The sequence below is a fragment of the Morone saxatilis genome, unplaced genomic scaffold (genome assembly GCF_004916995.1).
Source record: "Morone saxatilis isolate NCDOM2014 unplaced genomic scaffold, NCSU_SB_2.0 Contig5, whole genome shotgun sequence".
In the NCBI taxonomy this organism is placed as follows: Eukaryota; Metazoa; Chordata; class Actinopteri; family Moronidae; genus Morone; species Morone saxatilis.
The window spans coordinates 8,799,058-8,817,342 of record NW_023340095.1 but is presented as its reverse complement, the minus strand read 5'-3'; the positions used below and the strand labels follow the sequence as shown (position 1 = coordinate 8,817,342).

The 18,285-nt window shown below is 38.4% G+C and overlaps 1 protein-coding gene across 1 annotated transcript in view; it reads right to left on the bottom strand.

The window, feature by feature from the left end:
• Positions 1–311: 311 nt before the first annotated feature.
• asic4a (acid-sensing (proton-gated) ion channel family member 4a) overlaps positions 312–18,285 on the bottom strand; it is a 102,771-nt gene continuing 84,797 nt past the window's right edge. The window contains exons 2-10 of the mRNA XM_035677218.1: positions 14,125–14,269; positions 13,612–13,739; positions 13,321–13,474; positions 8,916–8,969; positions 6,045–6,198; positions 3,958–4,049; positions 3,775–3,854; positions 3,235–3,345; positions 312–1,418 (exon numbers count right to left, since the gene is read on the bottom strand). Of these exons, the coding sequence (XP_035533111.1) occupies positions 1,275–1,418; positions 3,235–3,345; positions 3,775–3,854; positions 3,958–4,049; positions 6,045–6,198; positions 8,916–8,969; positions 13,321–13,474; positions 13,612–13,739; positions 14,125–14,269 (1,062 nt within the window). The 3' untranslated portion in view covers positions 312–1,274. The remainder of the gene's footprint in view (positions 1,419–3,234; positions 3,346–3,774; positions 3,855–3,957; positions 4,050–6,044; positions 6,199–8,915; positions 8,970–13,320; positions 13,475–13,611; positions 13,740–14,124; positions 14,270–18,285) is intronic.

The following is an 18,285-nucleotide window of genomic DNA, read 5'->3' as shown; positions in this document are numbered from 1 at the left end:
CACACACACACACTAATGCCAGGTCTACACTGTAAATAGCTGCTACACTTTTACAGTGATACTGGCCCACAAGCTGAAGGAGATGACTTGGCAAAAAGTAAAAATTCTGTTTCTTATTGCTTATGTCAGCTTAAAGTTATGATGCTAACCAAAGCGAAGAGTGGATGGTGGGCAGGAATGGAAAGAATAATTTAAGCACAACTATGTCATAACTGAAAACATCATTCATATGCAAAGGATTTGCGTGTTATCTTGGAGGAAGCAGGACATCTAAAAGGAAATGATGGAGATAATAGTCATGATCCATACAGTCCATTTATGTTATCTGAACAAATGTATTGATGTTTGGCAGTCTAACATATCTGCAGATTGTGAGTGTACAGTAAATTGCTACAATCGTGATCGATATCATCATATAAAAGTCTTTTTCTCAAATGTATAAATAACCAAAATTAATGTTACATAAGTTATATATTAACTGAATATAAACAACAACCATTGAAACAGAACTTTAGAACTTTCTCATTTTAAAGTTGGACTTTATGTACAAGTACAATGCTACTCTCTAACACCTTAACCACAAACCAGACAAAGTGTATTATGTGGAAAGATGCTGCTAGATCTTCTAAGCCAAGGTCATACAGTTCATCCTAAATAATTCCCCCTCCATATTTTTGGATGGATGTAACACAAGTAAGGTTTGCTTACTGAAGTATTCTCATCTTGTATACAATATAGAACATATAGATAATAGTATCTCCTTAAATAATTACATAATTTATAAGGTGTAATGGCTTGATATGGTACAGTGTGTTTTCAATGAAGTAGGAGGAGTAGTTTGAGGAGAGACAAATGAAGGGATACAGACAGAAAAAAATCTGAGATGCTAGCTGAATAAATAAATTATATTTTTCCTTTGGAGTATAAACTGAATCAAAGTGACATGCAGTCCTCCTCGTGTTCCCTTATAGTGATCATGTACCAAAAAATTGGTCCTGAAATCACAAAGTGCCTGACTTCTCACGAGAAGCTGGAGAAAAGTTGAGAGGGGGGTCCCATCCAAAGAGAACAAGAAAGTAAAAGCGGTGTCCAATTTGTGCCTACATACTGTACGTACGGGTGCTTTGTTAGCACGAGTTTGGTGTTCGACTTTGGCTGTAGCTTTTCACTGGTGACAGCAAAGGACCGACGGAAATGCCAGGCGTCTGCTGATTGATCTCAACACAGACAGCTTTATCTTTTGGTGTCACCAGGACTGGAAACGGTGGTTGGCTCTAGCAAGCGAAGTCCTCAAACACGCCGTGGTGCCCGGCGTGATGGTGGTGAGGGTGGGGGTGTGGGACAGGATGGTGGTGGTTGGGTAGGATCGTGTTGGCGTACGCCCCCTCTGGGTGACTCCGTGTCATGTCGTTGGGCTCCTGTTGAAGGCACAGCAAACAAGTCAACTTCAACATCATGTATAAAGGTCATCTGTGACAATACGTAGATGATCCAGAATAATCCAAAACCCTGTGACACTACTGTAAAAATAAACTGATCGAGCTTTAGGTGGTTATTTATTTGACTCACAGAGCTTTTAAACTGTAATTTAAAGTAAAAAAAATATCAGTATCTTATGTCTGTCAGCTGGTGTTAGGAAGTGGTTAACAACACAATAGATAAGAAAATACTTGTTAAAAAAATAGACAGATGTAATAATATATAAACAAATATTGTCTTGAAGGATGGATTGAATTCCACAAAGATTACAGCAAGAGGTAGTGGCAAAGTGGTAAAAATAAATATAATTGCACGGGACAAAAATATACAGTCTAAGTGTAATTTAAAGGAAATAGTTGTAACTTCCCCTAAAACCACATATGATCCTCTTTTTTACAGTTTAAGTTTGGATTTAAACAAAGAAGATACACTTTGTTAATTTGAGATCTATAAATCTGTTAACTGTAGTTAGCTGTTTACCGCTGTGTCCAGTCTTTATGTTTAAAGGTCCAGTGTGTGGGATTTAGTGGCATCTAGTGCTCTAGCTGCAGACTGCAACTCTGTCACTTCACTCTCCCCTTCCAACTGTGAAGGAGAAACTGAGGTGGCCACGAAACCTTCGAAACATGGCTACTGTAGAAAAATGGCGGTTCAACATGGTGGACTCCATTCAAAGCAACCCTTGGCATCTGTAGAAGACTCTTTCCAGGTAATCGTAGACTAATGAAAACACAGTTTGTGCCAATAAATGTTACACACTGGACCTCTAAGCTACTCCTTGTTTTGTACAAAATGAGACTGATAGTGATCTTTTCATCCAACTTCCTCAAGGAACTGAAGAAGTGTAGTTCAATTTAATGTTGAAGTATTCCTTTTAAATGTCATGAATTCATTTTAAAGATTTTGGCAAGGTGACGTGATACTGTATGCAGTGTGTCCAAATGTGACAACATTTTACAGGCTGAAATGCCATTTTCTCTGCTGTAGCTTATTATTGTTAATTAATTAATGGTGAAATGGCCAAATTACAAATTAAACTCTTTGATCTTGTCTGCTAAACTGCTAAGCTGTATATATTTGGCTGTGGTTTGAGGGAGAGAGACACCAGCAGCATGCCAGGTAAACAGTAGCTGAGTGTAAATTACTTTAAGTGCTGTATATATTTTATAATTTATATTTTATTTAAGGTAATAAGGAGAGTTCCCGGTTAGCTTGAATGCATTTTCTGTGGATCGTTATTGGATTTTCCTATACATACTGGGAGTTTCTGCTCATATTCTAAACCAATTTGGTGTCTACATCTGTACTGGAAAATAAAATTGTAGCCAATCACACCATCCAAACCTAATCAAAGCTGCAAATATCGAATGGTAACAAAACAAATTGTCCAAATTGTCTTTTCAATTTCTCTGCCTGACTCGTTTAAAAATGAAACCCTCTTATAGTTTCAGTATGTCGTATGGGATTGAGACACAGTTATGGTTAGATGTGAGACAAGAAGGCTATTGTTCAGCTAGAAGCAACTTCCAAATAAAAGTTGTGCAATAACAAATCCAAGCTCCAGGGGAAGATGGGCTTTGCACAGTGGTTATGACTAATTAGGAACAATACATTCCTCATTATTTTAGAAGTGGAAAAATTCATTTGTGTCTCCCTTGTAGTGTACTAATGCAGTTACAGTGCTGCAGGGAAAGTTGTACACTCGGCATGAAAACAGTGCAGCTGCCATTCATTACGGTACAGTTTGTGCTGTACCTTTGCTTTAATTTCCTCGAGACCCACTGTTGCAACAGTGCTGGTCTGCTGCTTGCTCTTCTTCTCTTCTTTCTGCGGCCTCAGCAGACGTTGTAGCCGGTGCTTGATCACCTGGTTTCCCCGGCAGCAGCGGTGAGGGTGAAAGAGCAGAGACGAGCGAGGGAGACAAGGGCAGAGCAGAGTGAGGAGTTCATTCACATTACAGTCCCTCCCTCTGATTTTGCTTATTCATACATTGTTTGGCTGTCAGCAGGCGGCAGGCTAGAAAGCTTAAAGGAGAGATCATTTTATGACCAGCGTTAGTAGCATGTTAGTTTCTCCTGCCTGGAAATAAGATAAAACTCCTCACATGCATAATAATAAGTGAACATTCACACTGCCAGATAGATCATTACTAACAGGCATTACGTTATAATAAACTTTGTCAATATTGAGTGAAATTGAAATAAACAATGAAGGCACTGATTTCAGCTGTTAATTAGTGTTAATTGTATCACAGCTCTTTCTGTGTGTGTGTGTGGGCTTGCATAGACACTGTACCTCGTAGACGTAATCAAGTATTTCTAAGATTGTCAGGATGCTGGCTCCAATGAATAAGCCCATCTGTCCACCGATGTCACCTGAAAAGAAAGAGTTCTTAGTGCCAAAAGCAGTTACTGTTTGCTACTAATGCTAATCAAAGCGCCGCTAATATTCAGAAAAGAGAGAAAACAGTGATCTTACCTAATAAACCTGCAACATCGTAGGCTTTCTTTTGCTCAATTGTTTCATAGTTCAGAGCCTCAAAGAAGATATCTAAGACCAGGAAGTTGTCTCTGGAAAAATAAAAAACAAGTGGAGCGTGAATGTCAAACAAAGGGAAAAACACTTGTGCTGCTTTTTATAATTCACTACAAATCTAACATAATTTGAAAAAATACCATTCCAAGTCATCTTTATGCTCACTGTAAATTGTCATGATGCGACTGTGGGGCCTGCAGTGCTTTACACAGATCCAACCAGCGATTGTGAGATAATGAGGTGTTTCAGGGTTTAACTGAGATGAGCAGAACGAGCACTGACAGCATGCTCAGTCACTGCCACGTCTCTGATCTCTCTGGATTTAGAAAGTCTGGTAATATTAAGCATTGTGAGGCATCATGAGCTCTTTGGTTTAGGCATGCTTACCTTCTACCACATCCCTGACTATGAGGCACTGAGAGGAGCTCAGTATAAGCACATTGTTAAGTGCACTAAATTCTTTTAATCTCTTGTTCCATGAAACATATTGTAGATTAAAAGTTAAAAGTCGCTAGAAGTTACAATGTTCATTAAATCTCACAAAATGAATGTGCTGGGTGGAATAAATTATATAATAATGTTCATCAAATTAGCCTTAACACAAGGTCCACTTACTAGCTCCTAACCACATCTCACAGACGTGTTTGTTGTTGGTTTATTTGCATAATACAAAAATAAAATAAAAAAGTAATAGCAGAATTCTGAAAGGATAAAACACAAGAGGAAAACCACAGAGTAACAACAGATGTGCAGGCAGAGGCAAAAAGCCAAAAGGAAAAACATCAAAAATTCAGGAGGCAAAATAACTACAATCATCAGTGGAGACCAAATTCTAAACTACTGTTATCGATGTATTTTCAGAATAAATGAGGAATTTTAAAGCACTTTTTGAAAATGTTCTGGGGAAAGGTTTGAATTTCAGATTGGACCGCTGTAAGACATTCTGACTCGTTCTTGGGAATGAAGACTGAGACTTATGACCGCTACTAGTTTGGTTTTATGTCGACTGTTATGCTTAAGTAAATTAGTAAGTATAAACTGAACTACCTGCAGTTTGTTGAATTGCAGAACGTGATAAAAAGGGAACAAATAACACCTGTAAAACATCTCTTTTGTAGTTAATATATTATCAGATTTGCATGGTGTGTACTTATCACAGTTATTTGTTTAAGGGAGTAAAATGGACACATATGTTAAAATTAAGTATTAAGATTATTTCACACTCAGTGTTATGATGCTATTGTCTGAGCTTTAATGGTGTTTCTTCCCTGAGGGTGGCGCTACAGGCCACTGGGCCTTTATAGTCAGACAGGTTTATTTCCTGGCAATCTGCCTAATAGCTGAGATCTGCTGACATCTGAGATGTGCAAAAATGTAAAGGTTTTATCCTCTAAAGATCATTATGCATTTAATTTCACGACAATCTGCTCATTTAATATTTTATATAATATTAAATTATATGCAAAAGTGGTGCTGCAGGAAAAAGGCACCTGAAACATTATCATTATATTGTGGGTACCATTAGCATCAAACACACATCAGGTGTTGAAATCCTGGCCTAATGGTAGTGCTAGAAAGGTCACAAGGTAATTAAATCCATATAAAATAATCCTCTGGATTATATTCATTCAATTTGAATGAATATAAAATTTCATGGCAATCTGATTTACAGTCCAGATGTTTTGTTTTGTGTTTGACAAACATTCAGACAGACTGACAGACCAGGATGAACTCCAAGACGAGTACAACATCTCTGAATTATATGATACAATATAATAAATATATTTAATTTAAACATTATGCATATATACTTGTAATGACCTCATGATGCCTGACAATCAACTCCTTTCTATTTCACATAAAGACAAAATATAAATGGATGATTGTGTGCAAATATAATTGATTTTTGTTTATATTTACGGATGTCTGTTGATGATCACAGACTGGAGGTCAAACTTTATGGCCCTTTTTATTGAACCCCACATCACTGCTCATATGTGAGTTTAGTCTTGCTGAAGGTTCCGTCGTACCTGATGTAGTCCTCTGACTTGTCGTATTTCCTGGAGAGATAGCGAGCAGAGCCTTTGCTGGGGATTTTAACCATGGAGAGCTCTTTACCGTAGCGGGTGAGATTACAGGGTGTCTCGCATGGACAGCCATCCCCACTGTTCTTCTGTTGCTGTGCTGCAACACAATGAAAACAGCAGTTTAACAGAAATAGACTGGGTCAGTTTCAGTGCCGATTTGTTGGCAGATAAAGATACAGACACAGAATATAATAACAAAAACAATCTACATCTGCAACAAAGCAGAAGAAGTACAGCGACAGGGAGTGTGTCTGCAACAACAGGTTGTTTGTTTGACCACTAGGGGGTAGCAGAACAAGCTGTAAACTCAACATTTATATATCAGCACGTTATAAAACTGTTATGGCTAACTTGTTACCAAATGGTTGCCTATTTATACATCCAGATACAAAACAGCATTAGGTTTTATTTGGAGTCTTCCTACTCTTTGCTCTGTTTTGGGCTCTATTGCTGCTAAAGGCTCCACTATGTTCACAAGCTAGCTGCTCACTTTGTCAGTTTGATGCTCTGCAGGTTTATCAATACTGAAAACAGCTGCTCGCTACAGAAACAAGGTTGACGGAAGCAGTGAAACTGAACCAAAACTATAACACAGTCAGGTGCTAATGATCTGCGGGTTTGTCTTTATGAGCCACATAATCATTTATTGTACTGATTGGTGCAGCTTTTAAAGGTCCAGTGTGTAGGATTTAGCTGCTATTTGATCAATGTTGGGCAGTAACTCATTACTAGTAATGTTACTTTCCCCTGTAACTAGTAGTGTAACTAATTACTAATAGATTTCAGTAATAAGATTACAGGTACTCCTCCAAAAAATTATTACTTTTGTTGTCACCCTCTACTGATTTGAAATCCAATCATCCAATCACATCCATGGATTCATTTTTGTAATCGTGGAGGAAACTAGTTTGAAAGATAGAAACAAGTCTGAATTTTGGGGAGAAAGGACATAATTACCAATATAACTAGTAGTGTAACTAATTACTGTTGGTAGAAAGTAATAAGTAAAGTAATTATATCACATTTTAAAAGAGTAACTAGCCCAACACTGTATTTGAGGACCTGGGAATGAGAATGGGCTGCAAAAAACGTAAAAAAACATGAAAGGCCTTATCTACAGCCAATTAGGTTTTTCTGTTCTGGGCTATTATAGAAACAGGGCAGACTCTATGGAAAGCGACCTGCTGTGCCTGTAGATAAAAACAGGTCAATCTAAGGTAAGGAAAACACAAAGATTCCTACATTCAGGTGATTATCCACTAATGAAAACATACATATGAACATTATATTCAATTTCTGCCAACAGATCCTCCTAAATGTCACACACTGGATCTTTAAGTTGTATACATACAATATATATGTAATATACTTTAAACAATGACCACAGAAATGTGACTTAATTAACAATATATTAAGTATACACTTCAATTATACAACCTGCACAGATGTTCACCCAAGTTCAACATCTATGCACATAGTATTTTAAACTATAGGTAACCATAGCAACAGTACTTACGGAACATGTTATGTTCCCTTTTCATTCTCATGATAATGAAAAATACCTTGTTTACCTTAATAAGGAGGCCATGTTGGAAGTACAAATGAGTAATGTGTGCTAATGTTGTGTTGTTTTAAGAGTTGGTTTGAAGGCTAAAATTGTGTATTTTTAGTGAGAAGGAGCAGATTTTCTGCGCTCAGCATCATTAAATCATGTTGCATTCATGCCCAGAAAATGACTAGTATTTAGTGTTTCTCCCAGTTGTATGGGTGATTTTGAGGATAAAAAAAATTCATAACCGCCTTTAAATCTAGAATAAGAATTTAGAAAATCATTTAATGGATAAAATGTGCAGCAAACAGTTAGGAGTTACAGTATTTGTTTGGAGAATAAAGATGAATACCGTGAGCACTGGCAAGGTCTGCAAAACATACACCCAATTAACATGCAGTCATGAACTGTTCACACACTAACAAATACATATTCACAATCCTAACTCTAAAACAACACTATGTACACAGGAGAGTAAATAGCTTTTCCTAATCTCTCTTTTCAAATTCCAAATGCATTCAGTCCAGACAAAAACGAGAGAGCGGGAGCACTAAAAGCACTAATTATAATTTTGATTTATGTATTTTATAACTCTAACAATAAGGTTATGTGTATGCAGGAGCACGCTGGCATATATTCTTTGTCTCATATGGGAACAAAACACCTTTGCAATATAAATATATAAATGATATTCTAATTTATTACCTTTCATGGAGGGTGAATTTATTCACACTATTTGATTCAGGAATATGACCCACATGAATATGGTCCATTCTTGTAAGATATATCTAAGATTTCATTCAACCATATTGTGAATAGGGTTTGGATTCAGCAAAGAGGGGCATAATTACATTTCTGGCTTATTTGTCTGAGAAATGATAATTGTACTTATGTGTCTGCCATGACCATAAAAAAATGTCTTTTTTACTGCAACCGTAATGCCTTTGAAACCATGGCACCTTTGTTCAGTTACGGTGTGTGCTGGAGGAGAGTGAGGTCGGAATCAAAGCTGAGGACTGCAGATAGGCAGGACTGGAGCCTCGGTTTAATATTAACAGTTCAACAATGGAGGCAGCACAGCCATCAAGCTCTAAAGTGACTAAATCACAATGAGGAAAAGTCATTTCAAAATATCAAGTCTACCTCCAGGTATTTGTATTACAGAAAAAAAAAAATCCTTATCATATTTACTGATTGTGTTTCCATTTCCCTTTGGGGGGAACCTATTGTAATGAGAAAAGAAATGAAGGAGGATTGTTTCTTACCGAGCGCTTTGTCAACACAGTTGATTTTACTGGGAGGGCAGATATCTGCAGTTCCTGGAGAGGAGAACAGAAAATGAGTCTGATCAATCAGAAACAAAATGATCAGTGACCCGTGTCTGCTAGCAAACAACACTCCACAGCTTATTATTCATCTCCAAATGAAGGCAGGCGCACAGAGGATGACTTCCATCCACGCAGCCCGGGCCATCTTGGACGCCTGTCCTTGATTGCGCTGAGAAATGGAGCATGCTGACTTCCCCCGTGAGGCATATTTAGAAAGTCTTTAAAAAACAATCAATGAGTTACTTCCTCACAGACAAACATATTGCCCAGGCCATTAATGACAGGTATTCATCAGCACCACAATTAATTGGCAGAGGTGCGTTTGTCTATCTGTGAAGTGTTCGTGTGTCGTCCTTTTACACCTCGACACACTTGCAACTCTGAAAATAAATAGACACAACACAAGCACATTAAGAAAACATCGACACTAATTTGACGAAAATGACGCAAAGGGAGAAAAAAACGGGCAAATATAGAAATGTACTGCAAGTAGCACAGACTCATGAACTTGTTGTTGTCAGCCATCCATAAGTGTTGGAAAATGAACTAAAATGTATATATTTTTGTTGTTGTTCATCACTTTTTAGTCTCCCGAGGAAACAGTTATTGCTGTCGCCCGTGCTACTTGCAGCGTGTTTCTGTATTCAGTTGTGTTTTATTACTAAATGCTGTTTGTCAAATTGATAACAACGGTGTGTTTAATTTGCTTGTTTTTTCGTCTATTTCCGGTTGTTGTTGCTGCAGTGCACTGAGTTCTCAGGGCCACGGTACCCTTCCCAGTCGACTTACACACAGTGAAATAAAGTGTGATAGTCTGGTTGGCACTGAGATCTCCACTGTTCTGGTTTTGCAGATGATCTGAGGAGTCTATTCACACTTTAAATTGGCTGGATAATAGAGTCAGACTTATTCTAGTCTTTCAGTACGACATTAAAGTTAGATTGCAGAACTACTCTGTAATGATTTGACACCAAATAAACCCTCATTAAACATAGCTAATCGAAGAAAAAAAAACAACTTTTAATCATCTTGTGTATTTTATATTTAGAAATTTAAGTGTGGAGGCAAAAGCTGTGCAGTGCCTCTGTATGATGTCCACACAGCCTATTAAGAACAAGAACAACTTAAAAGCTTTTTTTTTGGGTGGTCATCCAAATATAGAAATAGGCTGAAACACTGAAATATTAATCTTGAACCAAATAATCCAGGAAAACACAATTTTGCTTCTACGCCTCACAGTTCAGGAGTCATGAGCACAAATATAAATAGCTGCCTTAAAAAAATAAACCACTTGTTTAACCAAATTTTAAGGCATTTCTGTGATATCCTGCAAACAGGTCACCAAAAACATAATCTACTCAGTGGAAGTAACAGCAAGAAATCATAAACAACAATATCAGTTAGTGCCTTAAAATGACAAGAGAATTATAAAACAAGAACAACAAACTAGTAGCAACAGACTGTTAACAAATGCAGGATTATGTAAACACATGCTGATGACAATTTGCTGGCATGTTAAGTAGACTGTAAACAGTTGTTAGATTAAGTGTCTATGAGAAAGAATTGGATTACAAACATTTGTGTTGTTATCTCAGAAGCAAACCGTTATGATGAATAAAAACCCAGAGCAACACTGCAGCACTGCTCTGGCTACATAACTACTGGACAGAAAAATTGATACTGTAAATTGTGTAAGGCACAGCACTCCTACATTTCATTGATACAGTACTGTGTTGTCACATCGAGGCTGCCTCACGTTCCCTTGGCGAGCTTTTGAACCAATTACTCTCTGGAACCTTATGAAGGAATTTCAGCAAAGTTAATATGCAACAATAAATTGTATTCACTATTGATAAGTGCAATGAACTAATGTGAGCGTCCCGCCACCTAGAAGTGCTTTTCTAAAGCCGGGCTGGGCAATTGGCCTGGAAAAGCTTGCACATTTATTATATCTGATATAATAAATATGGTTTCTGATGTGATACATCATCACGGAAAGCAAAGCGGCTCTGCTGCTCTCTGAGGACCTCTGCTCTGGTACCCCTACTATCTGTTAACTCACAACTTTTCCTACTTGATGATCTTTTTCTTATGTGTCTCATTCATTTGAAAAGTTGCAATAAAGACAATTTAAGGAGGGGCAGTTTCTCCAGATAGCTGATTGGTGAGAAGGTAGGTTTTTTGGATCTAGGTTTGGAAGCTAGGTGGAAAGTAACAAAGTACAAAACTACATTTTTACACACAAATCTGTACTTTCCACTCATTACATTTTAAAAACAGGCCATGCATGTGATGGGAATTATCAATTGTTATTATACAAAAAAGATGTAACAAGACGAAACAGACAATCGACCCTATCTTAAGTTTCAGTTAGCTTTGCACAGAAACAGCCAGTAGAAATGTCCTCAAGACAAACCAAAAGAGTAACTTTTACTTTTATACTTTGAGTACATCCCAGAGCGTGTACTTTTGCACTTGTACTTGAGTAAAGAAGTTGAATCAGAGTCTATTTTTACACAAGTATCTATAATTCTGTGTGCACTTTTGCCACCTCTCTGGGGATAAGTAAAGTGAAAGCAGTAAGATGTCTTCGTTCAGTAACAAGTTTGAAATGGTCAACTTTCCCAAAATCATGAGCTCGAAGATTATTGTAACACAATCACGATCTTGTGGTGAGGTAGGCACTGTCACCCTGCGGCGCACACAATCTGATTAGAAACGTGTCCGCTTCCCAGCCTGTTGGGATCAAATGATTAGTTGGGATTTCTCTTTACAGATCCGCCCTTCCCTTTGGTCTGGCCATTAAAGCCTGCAAAAGGAAGTTAGGAATGTGTGACTGATATGTACGTAAATGTCTGGAGAAGAGGCTTCCTTTGTCAAACTTCATAATGCGTCAGTTCACTTACAGCTCTATGGTGTTAAATTAGTATTAAAATTTGTATCTATCTCAAATCAAATGTCTCATACTGTGTTGTTTATTCACATCAATTGATTTCCTCATATTTTCAATCACGCTAAATAAGGCTGCAAATGTCAGCTGCACTGTATGAATATGTAAATGAAAATGATTCCTGCATACATGGTGAGTTTCCTGCCTTAACTTTAAATGCGAACACCTCATCAAACACAGTTTGCAGTCAGTGACTCATCTCTTTGACTTTGTGCACCCTGGCCATCATGACGCACACGCTGAATACATCCGAGCAAGTTTGTCCAACTCACCTCTACAACGTGTCCCTCAGCTGAACAGAGAAACTGCGTAAATGGTTGAACTACATGACACACACACATCTTCTCTGTGCTGTATTTGTGTCTAATTCAACTATATATTTATCTCTAAAATCATTTGTTTGTCACTGTTTGATTAATTTAATTTCCCTTAACTTAAGTGAGATTTGAATTCATGCAATCTAATATCTTGTGTGCTAATGTTTACTGGTTAATACACACTTTTCTTTTTAGTATCAAACACCATAATGATTGCTCACAGTATACTGGTACAGTACAATCTTAAATTGTCCTAATTATTTTTAGAAATATAAGAAAAGACTTGAAAGTAATTCATGAAACATCACATGAAATACTTGTGTACATTTGAGGCAACCTATCATAGTGTAAATAAATGCAAAATAAATTCTATATAAAGGCAGAAATCTGCAGAGCTGCCTGCAAACCATCTACCAGTGGAAACAAAACACAAGAACAACCTGAACCAATAATATTATTAATAATAATAATAATCCAAATGTTTAATGAGGGCCACAGGAGCACAGCAGAACGATTCCCAAACAGCTGAAATATGAACGAGTGGATCCAAAATTCATTGAGACTTTCATGTAGTATGAAGAGTCACTGGCCAGAGAGCTGCAAGCACTGCTGAAGAGCACCCCACTCCAGATATCAAGCATCAAGGTCAGGTGTGTGGCAGCCCAAATTATATCTGTGCTGGAATTATTCAAGTGGGCCAAAAATGATGAGTTGTTTTGAACAATAGGTCATCTACAGTAATATGCAATGCTGGGCTGGCTGCCTTTTCAATCACGTTAGACCAAAACAATTTTTTAAAAAACAGGGAAGGGAAATACTTGAAAATACTAACTCAGTTTAAGTATTTTATACAACTGACATCCCAATGTGAGTTGTGTTACTTCATATATCTGATTTCATGACCTTAAAGTTGCCACAAAACCTGAAATGTATTTGTGTTTGTGTGTTTTTAATTTCCAATCACACATTCTTTGTTCTTCCTGCAGTAACTTGACTTCAATCAGACAGCATGAATTACTAATGTATGTAACACCAGCTGGCCTTGTGTAAATGTGAGGTAGGGTTGTGATCTTACCAGGCATGTGCACCATCCTGCAGTTGCACACTCGCAGGACCTCGTTGGTCTCGCAGAGCAAGCGACAGGCACTGATGCTGTATGTGTCGTAACCTGGGAACTTCTCTTTGCTGGTGGAGCGGCAGTTCCCCCAGGGCTGGGGCAGGTAGGTCAGCTAAGCACACAGAGATTTATTAGACCCCAGTCCGAACCAGCAGGGGCGAACGGTTGCAGGGAGAACAGTAATCTGGCTGTGGTGGTGGTGATAGGGGGGGGGGCAGGGATGGTGTAGCTGTGATGAAGAAGACCTACCCTCTGCTCTTGACATGAAACAAAGGTCTGGAAGCCCGGAGAGACACCAAAGCCCAGCTGGTGGATGTAGGGAGGCTCATCCTGACTGTGGATCTGAACTCGGATGCCGGCCTCCAGGGACGTCTCATCTTCAGGATGAAACAGAGCACAAGCATGGAGTGTTGTGCGAAGGGAGAGAACAAGGGAATTTCAGATGGCTGCTGACAGCTTGGACTCAGTTTGACGCTAACTGCAAACCATATTTCAGTCATGTTTGAAAAATAAACCAGTAGGGATTAATATTATGTGACAACTACAATGCAAGCACAAATCTGAGGTAGTGTATTTTGTTCAGAAATTTCCCTTTACAAATCACATTTTCCAGGTTGCTGGAATGCAATCAAAACATGCATTATTTACAGTACACGACCCTGAGAAATTGATGCAGGTTATTTCTTATATAAAGCCCAGCAGAGGTATCTCATTCTGTAGCATAGGATGGGATTATATTGGACAAATAGTTTTGAGGCTTACTTGTCTCTCTCCAGATGGGCAGATACTCATCCTGCTGGATATCCAACATGATCTCCAGCCCATTTCCCATTCCGCCCTGCTTGGTTTTCCTGGATGTGGTCTTGTTACCATTAAAAGTGTAGCATTTCCCATATCTGGTATACACCTGGAAGAGAATAGATTCCTATCATGAACATCACCATAAACATGACAGTCCACATGCTGGCCGTGACAAGATCATACTAGTGGTGCATTGAAATGAAGGAGGAGATATGAAGCAAAAAAATAAATGAACAAGCTGAGTGCCTGCTTGGGCAAGTTCCTGAATATTACCCACAAACCACTGGATGCAGTCTGCTGGCTCAGTCCCTCATGGATTTGATAAGCTGTATTTGAATGAATTCCCAACACTCACCACACAAACCCTGCACAATGCTGCTCAACAGTACTACCATCCCACTGAAATATCAAATGGCATAAAAGATTCTTTAATCTTCCTTCAAAAGAAAACAAAAAGACAATAAGAGAGAGGCCGCTTTGAATGAGCTATCACATCACCACCTATCAGAGGAACTGTCTCTGTGGGGGACACATCATCTCTTTGTTTATGCTTCTCATCTAAACTGCTGCACTGCAGGAAATATCCATCTTATAAGTCAGTTAGCTCCTGTGAGTTTTAAAGGGACAATCCGTGATTTCCATGTAAACAAAAGGGTACTATAAGCCCACCACCAAAATCCAAAACACAGGATGGGAACTATTTTAAAAGGTCCAGTGTGTAACATTTAGGAGGCTCTATCGGCAGAAAATGGAATATAATATTCGTAGGTATGTTTTTATTAGTGTATAATCACATGAATGTAGGAACCATTATGTTTCTATTACCTAAGAATGAGCTGTTTTTATCTACAGACGCCGCGGGTCGCTTTCCACGGAGTCTGCTATGTTGAAACAGCATATTTCTACAGTAGCCCAGAAGGGACAAACCAAGTTTTGCGGCCACTGTAGTTTCTTCTTCGCGTTGGAAAGGGAGAGTGTAACAAAGAAGTCCTACACACTGGACCTTTAACAAACGGAGCTGAAGTTATTAATATGTTTTGATCCCAATTAAAGTTTAATTACATCACTAGTATGTTGTGAAATACACAACACAAAATGCTTTTTTTCCATTACTCAATTGACTGTCACTAAGAACTAATTTATAATTATAAACATAAACATTTATAAATATAAACTGTGAGAATGGAAAGCTTGACTGGCGTAGCAACAGTAACTAAGAGAGGTGGGGTTTGTTGATAATGTAGTTAAAATTGGCCAAAAGCATTGTCAGTGGTGCTTTATTATTATAATATATATGTTATTTTGACAGTGGTGTGAGCTGCGTGTTGCTTCAAGTGTTTTGTTGTTTGTTAGTTTTTTGGGATAGAAGTGTTGATGAATTCAAACAGCACAAGAGTTATAAGTCACACTGTGCATGCTGATGCCTTGAACAACTATTCTGGGAGTGCAGCTTTCTCCTTTAAATGACACACTATAATACATTATAATACATCTTTTTCCAAAGTGCAAAAAGAAAAAGTATTATAATGGATTATAATTGCATTTTGTCCGAACATCAAATAAAAGACGACAGTAATAAAAAGCGTTAAAGCTGAGCAAATAACACAGCAAGTAGAGTTCAACCGACAAGTTGCTGGAGAAATGACAGTGAAATAACAATCGAGCTGAATAGACGGCAGACATATCATTAAGGAGACACTGTGACGGTCCTAGCATTCTCCAAAACATCGACGTCTGTGTTCTGACTTTGATATCAGCTTGATCCACCTAATGAGTGCTATGATGTCTAAATAAGGGATGCTAGTGGAACAGCACAAGCTCTCATTTACAGACCACAGGGTGTATTCACATCTGAGATGGTTGAACAGCAAATCAAAGCCACGGTGGTGGGGTTCAGTCAAGTAATTCCCTGGAACAGTGGGCAATTTCGCAATATCCACAACAGTGATTAGAGCAAGAAATGAGTACAGTTTACAAAACCTTGGTGCTTAGAAAGACAGCTGTATTTTATGCAATAATAGACCATGAGGCTTTTGATCTACGTGTGTGCATGCATGTTTGAATTGAGTGTGGGTGTGTTTTTTGAATGCCTAACAAACAGCAACCTTCAAAGTGAGCTGAGGATTCAGAGAAATGGCTGACACAATTACAGATCTCGGTTCAGGCTCTGATGTGGTACAAAGGGGTCTTCATGGTTAAAATTTTGTCATTTAACTCTGATTGACATTTAACTTTTTTTGTAAATTGCAGCATCTTTCCAGCCAGTGTGATTAGAAAATGGGGGAGGTGGCAAAGGCTGGGGGAGAAGGGGCTCAAGTATTCAAGTGTGACTTTTGACTGACATGTGCTATTAGGTTGAAATGGTTTAATCTCTATTTGGCTGGTGCGGAGCAGTTGAGGAGGTAAGCTGCACTTATCATTGATCCCCCCCCCCCCCGTTCATTGACACACTTAAGCCTCGGCAGGCAGACTTTATCTTTTATGGAGCAGGCAACAAGAGGCAAAGGAATTCACTTAGAAAATGCTCAAAACAACCCGACCCAAGTGCCTGGGTTCGCTCTTTAAAACTTTGGGCTCTGGAGGACGCCGGTGTGGTTCACAAATGATGGCCCCAGAGGAGTACGACGAAGTTTCCCATCATCTCACCTAGGAAAAGTTGGTGTTGGCAGAGCTCCCACTAGTTTATTTATCTGCCTCTGAACCCCCAACTTTTCTCTTTCTGCCTGCAAACTTGATTGAATGGAGCATTTTCTCTTGTTACATCTTGCACCAATACCAAGGTAACATGGCTAACTTGGGGCATTCCCAAGTTGGGGACTTGGCACGGTGTTTGACAAGTGAAAACACGAGCAGCAGCATGGGCCAGTTACAAACCAAAGAAAAAGAGTTTGTTCTTCTCTGAGTAACTCAAGTTTAACAAGATGATAATTATGTGCACTTAATGCAGCATTGTTCACTTTTGTTGTCATTCGGTTCTAAAAACCAATATTGTTCGCATTGACAGACTATAGATGGTAATGGATGAAACGTGTTTCAGTCTGTATTGTTCTGTTGAGGTTTCTGTTAGGGTCTTGAACATGCGACATGTCATAGTCAATTATTCAATAATTACCTGGGCCAAAATTTGCAACTGGCCCCAAAAACTCAGAGGGTCCCCGGTTCACCAAGTAGGAATCAGCTTGAATATTTGTTTGTAATAGTTGTACTCATACTATTTAAACTGAAAAGAGAAGAGTGAGTGCTATAGAGGGTACTTCTTATTAATAATAAAATCATATGACTACTTTGAATGTCATTGGGGTGTCAGGTGTGCGAACTGGTACATGACTTTTGGGAGGAGTTTACTTTCTTTGGTCAGCAGGACCATGAAAACCCAAAGCAGTTAATGGAATTTAGCCAATTTCAATCAATAACTTTTTTTTTAAATACTTTTTCTGTCACAAAATGTTTTCTTTAAAAAAAGGACTATTTGTTTCCGATTGATGGCCTGGCCCTCAAAAGGCCTGGCCCTTGTTTCTGCAGCAGCAAGCAAAAACAAAAACAAACAAACCCACCAAATATTTGACTATAAGCTGCCTGACCAAAATAGCGACTTAGCTTGGTGAAACATTGAGTAGCTTAAAAAGAGCTTTATATATTAAGTTGTTGGAGAGCAAGACAGAGCAGGTGGACACTAACATACGCTAAATGAATGCTTATGTTGCTCTGATATCTGCTTGGGATAAATAAAGGTAGCATTTATGGCTAACATGTTCGCCAATGATAATCTGTCATTGTTGTTAACAGCTTGTTTCTTGCTGCCCCCAATGGCCAAAAAATCAGTAAGGCTGAATTAAAATTCAGTCTAGCCATTTTTATTTTAAGCTTCAGTCTTCTGGACAGATCCCATATCAATATTAATTCTATCACCTTTCTGTTACATGTGATATTATGCTTACACTAACTTCACACAAGAAAACCTGGGAGAGGGACAGTATTTTGGAATAAGGATAGTGTTGGTTTCTGGGTCTCTGGAAAAGTATGTGACTGTACATGATTGGGCATTTACCAGAATACTGACGTAATGCAAAGTCAGTGGCAAGAACCGAGGGTCCTTTTAAACCCCAGTCCATTTTATCATGT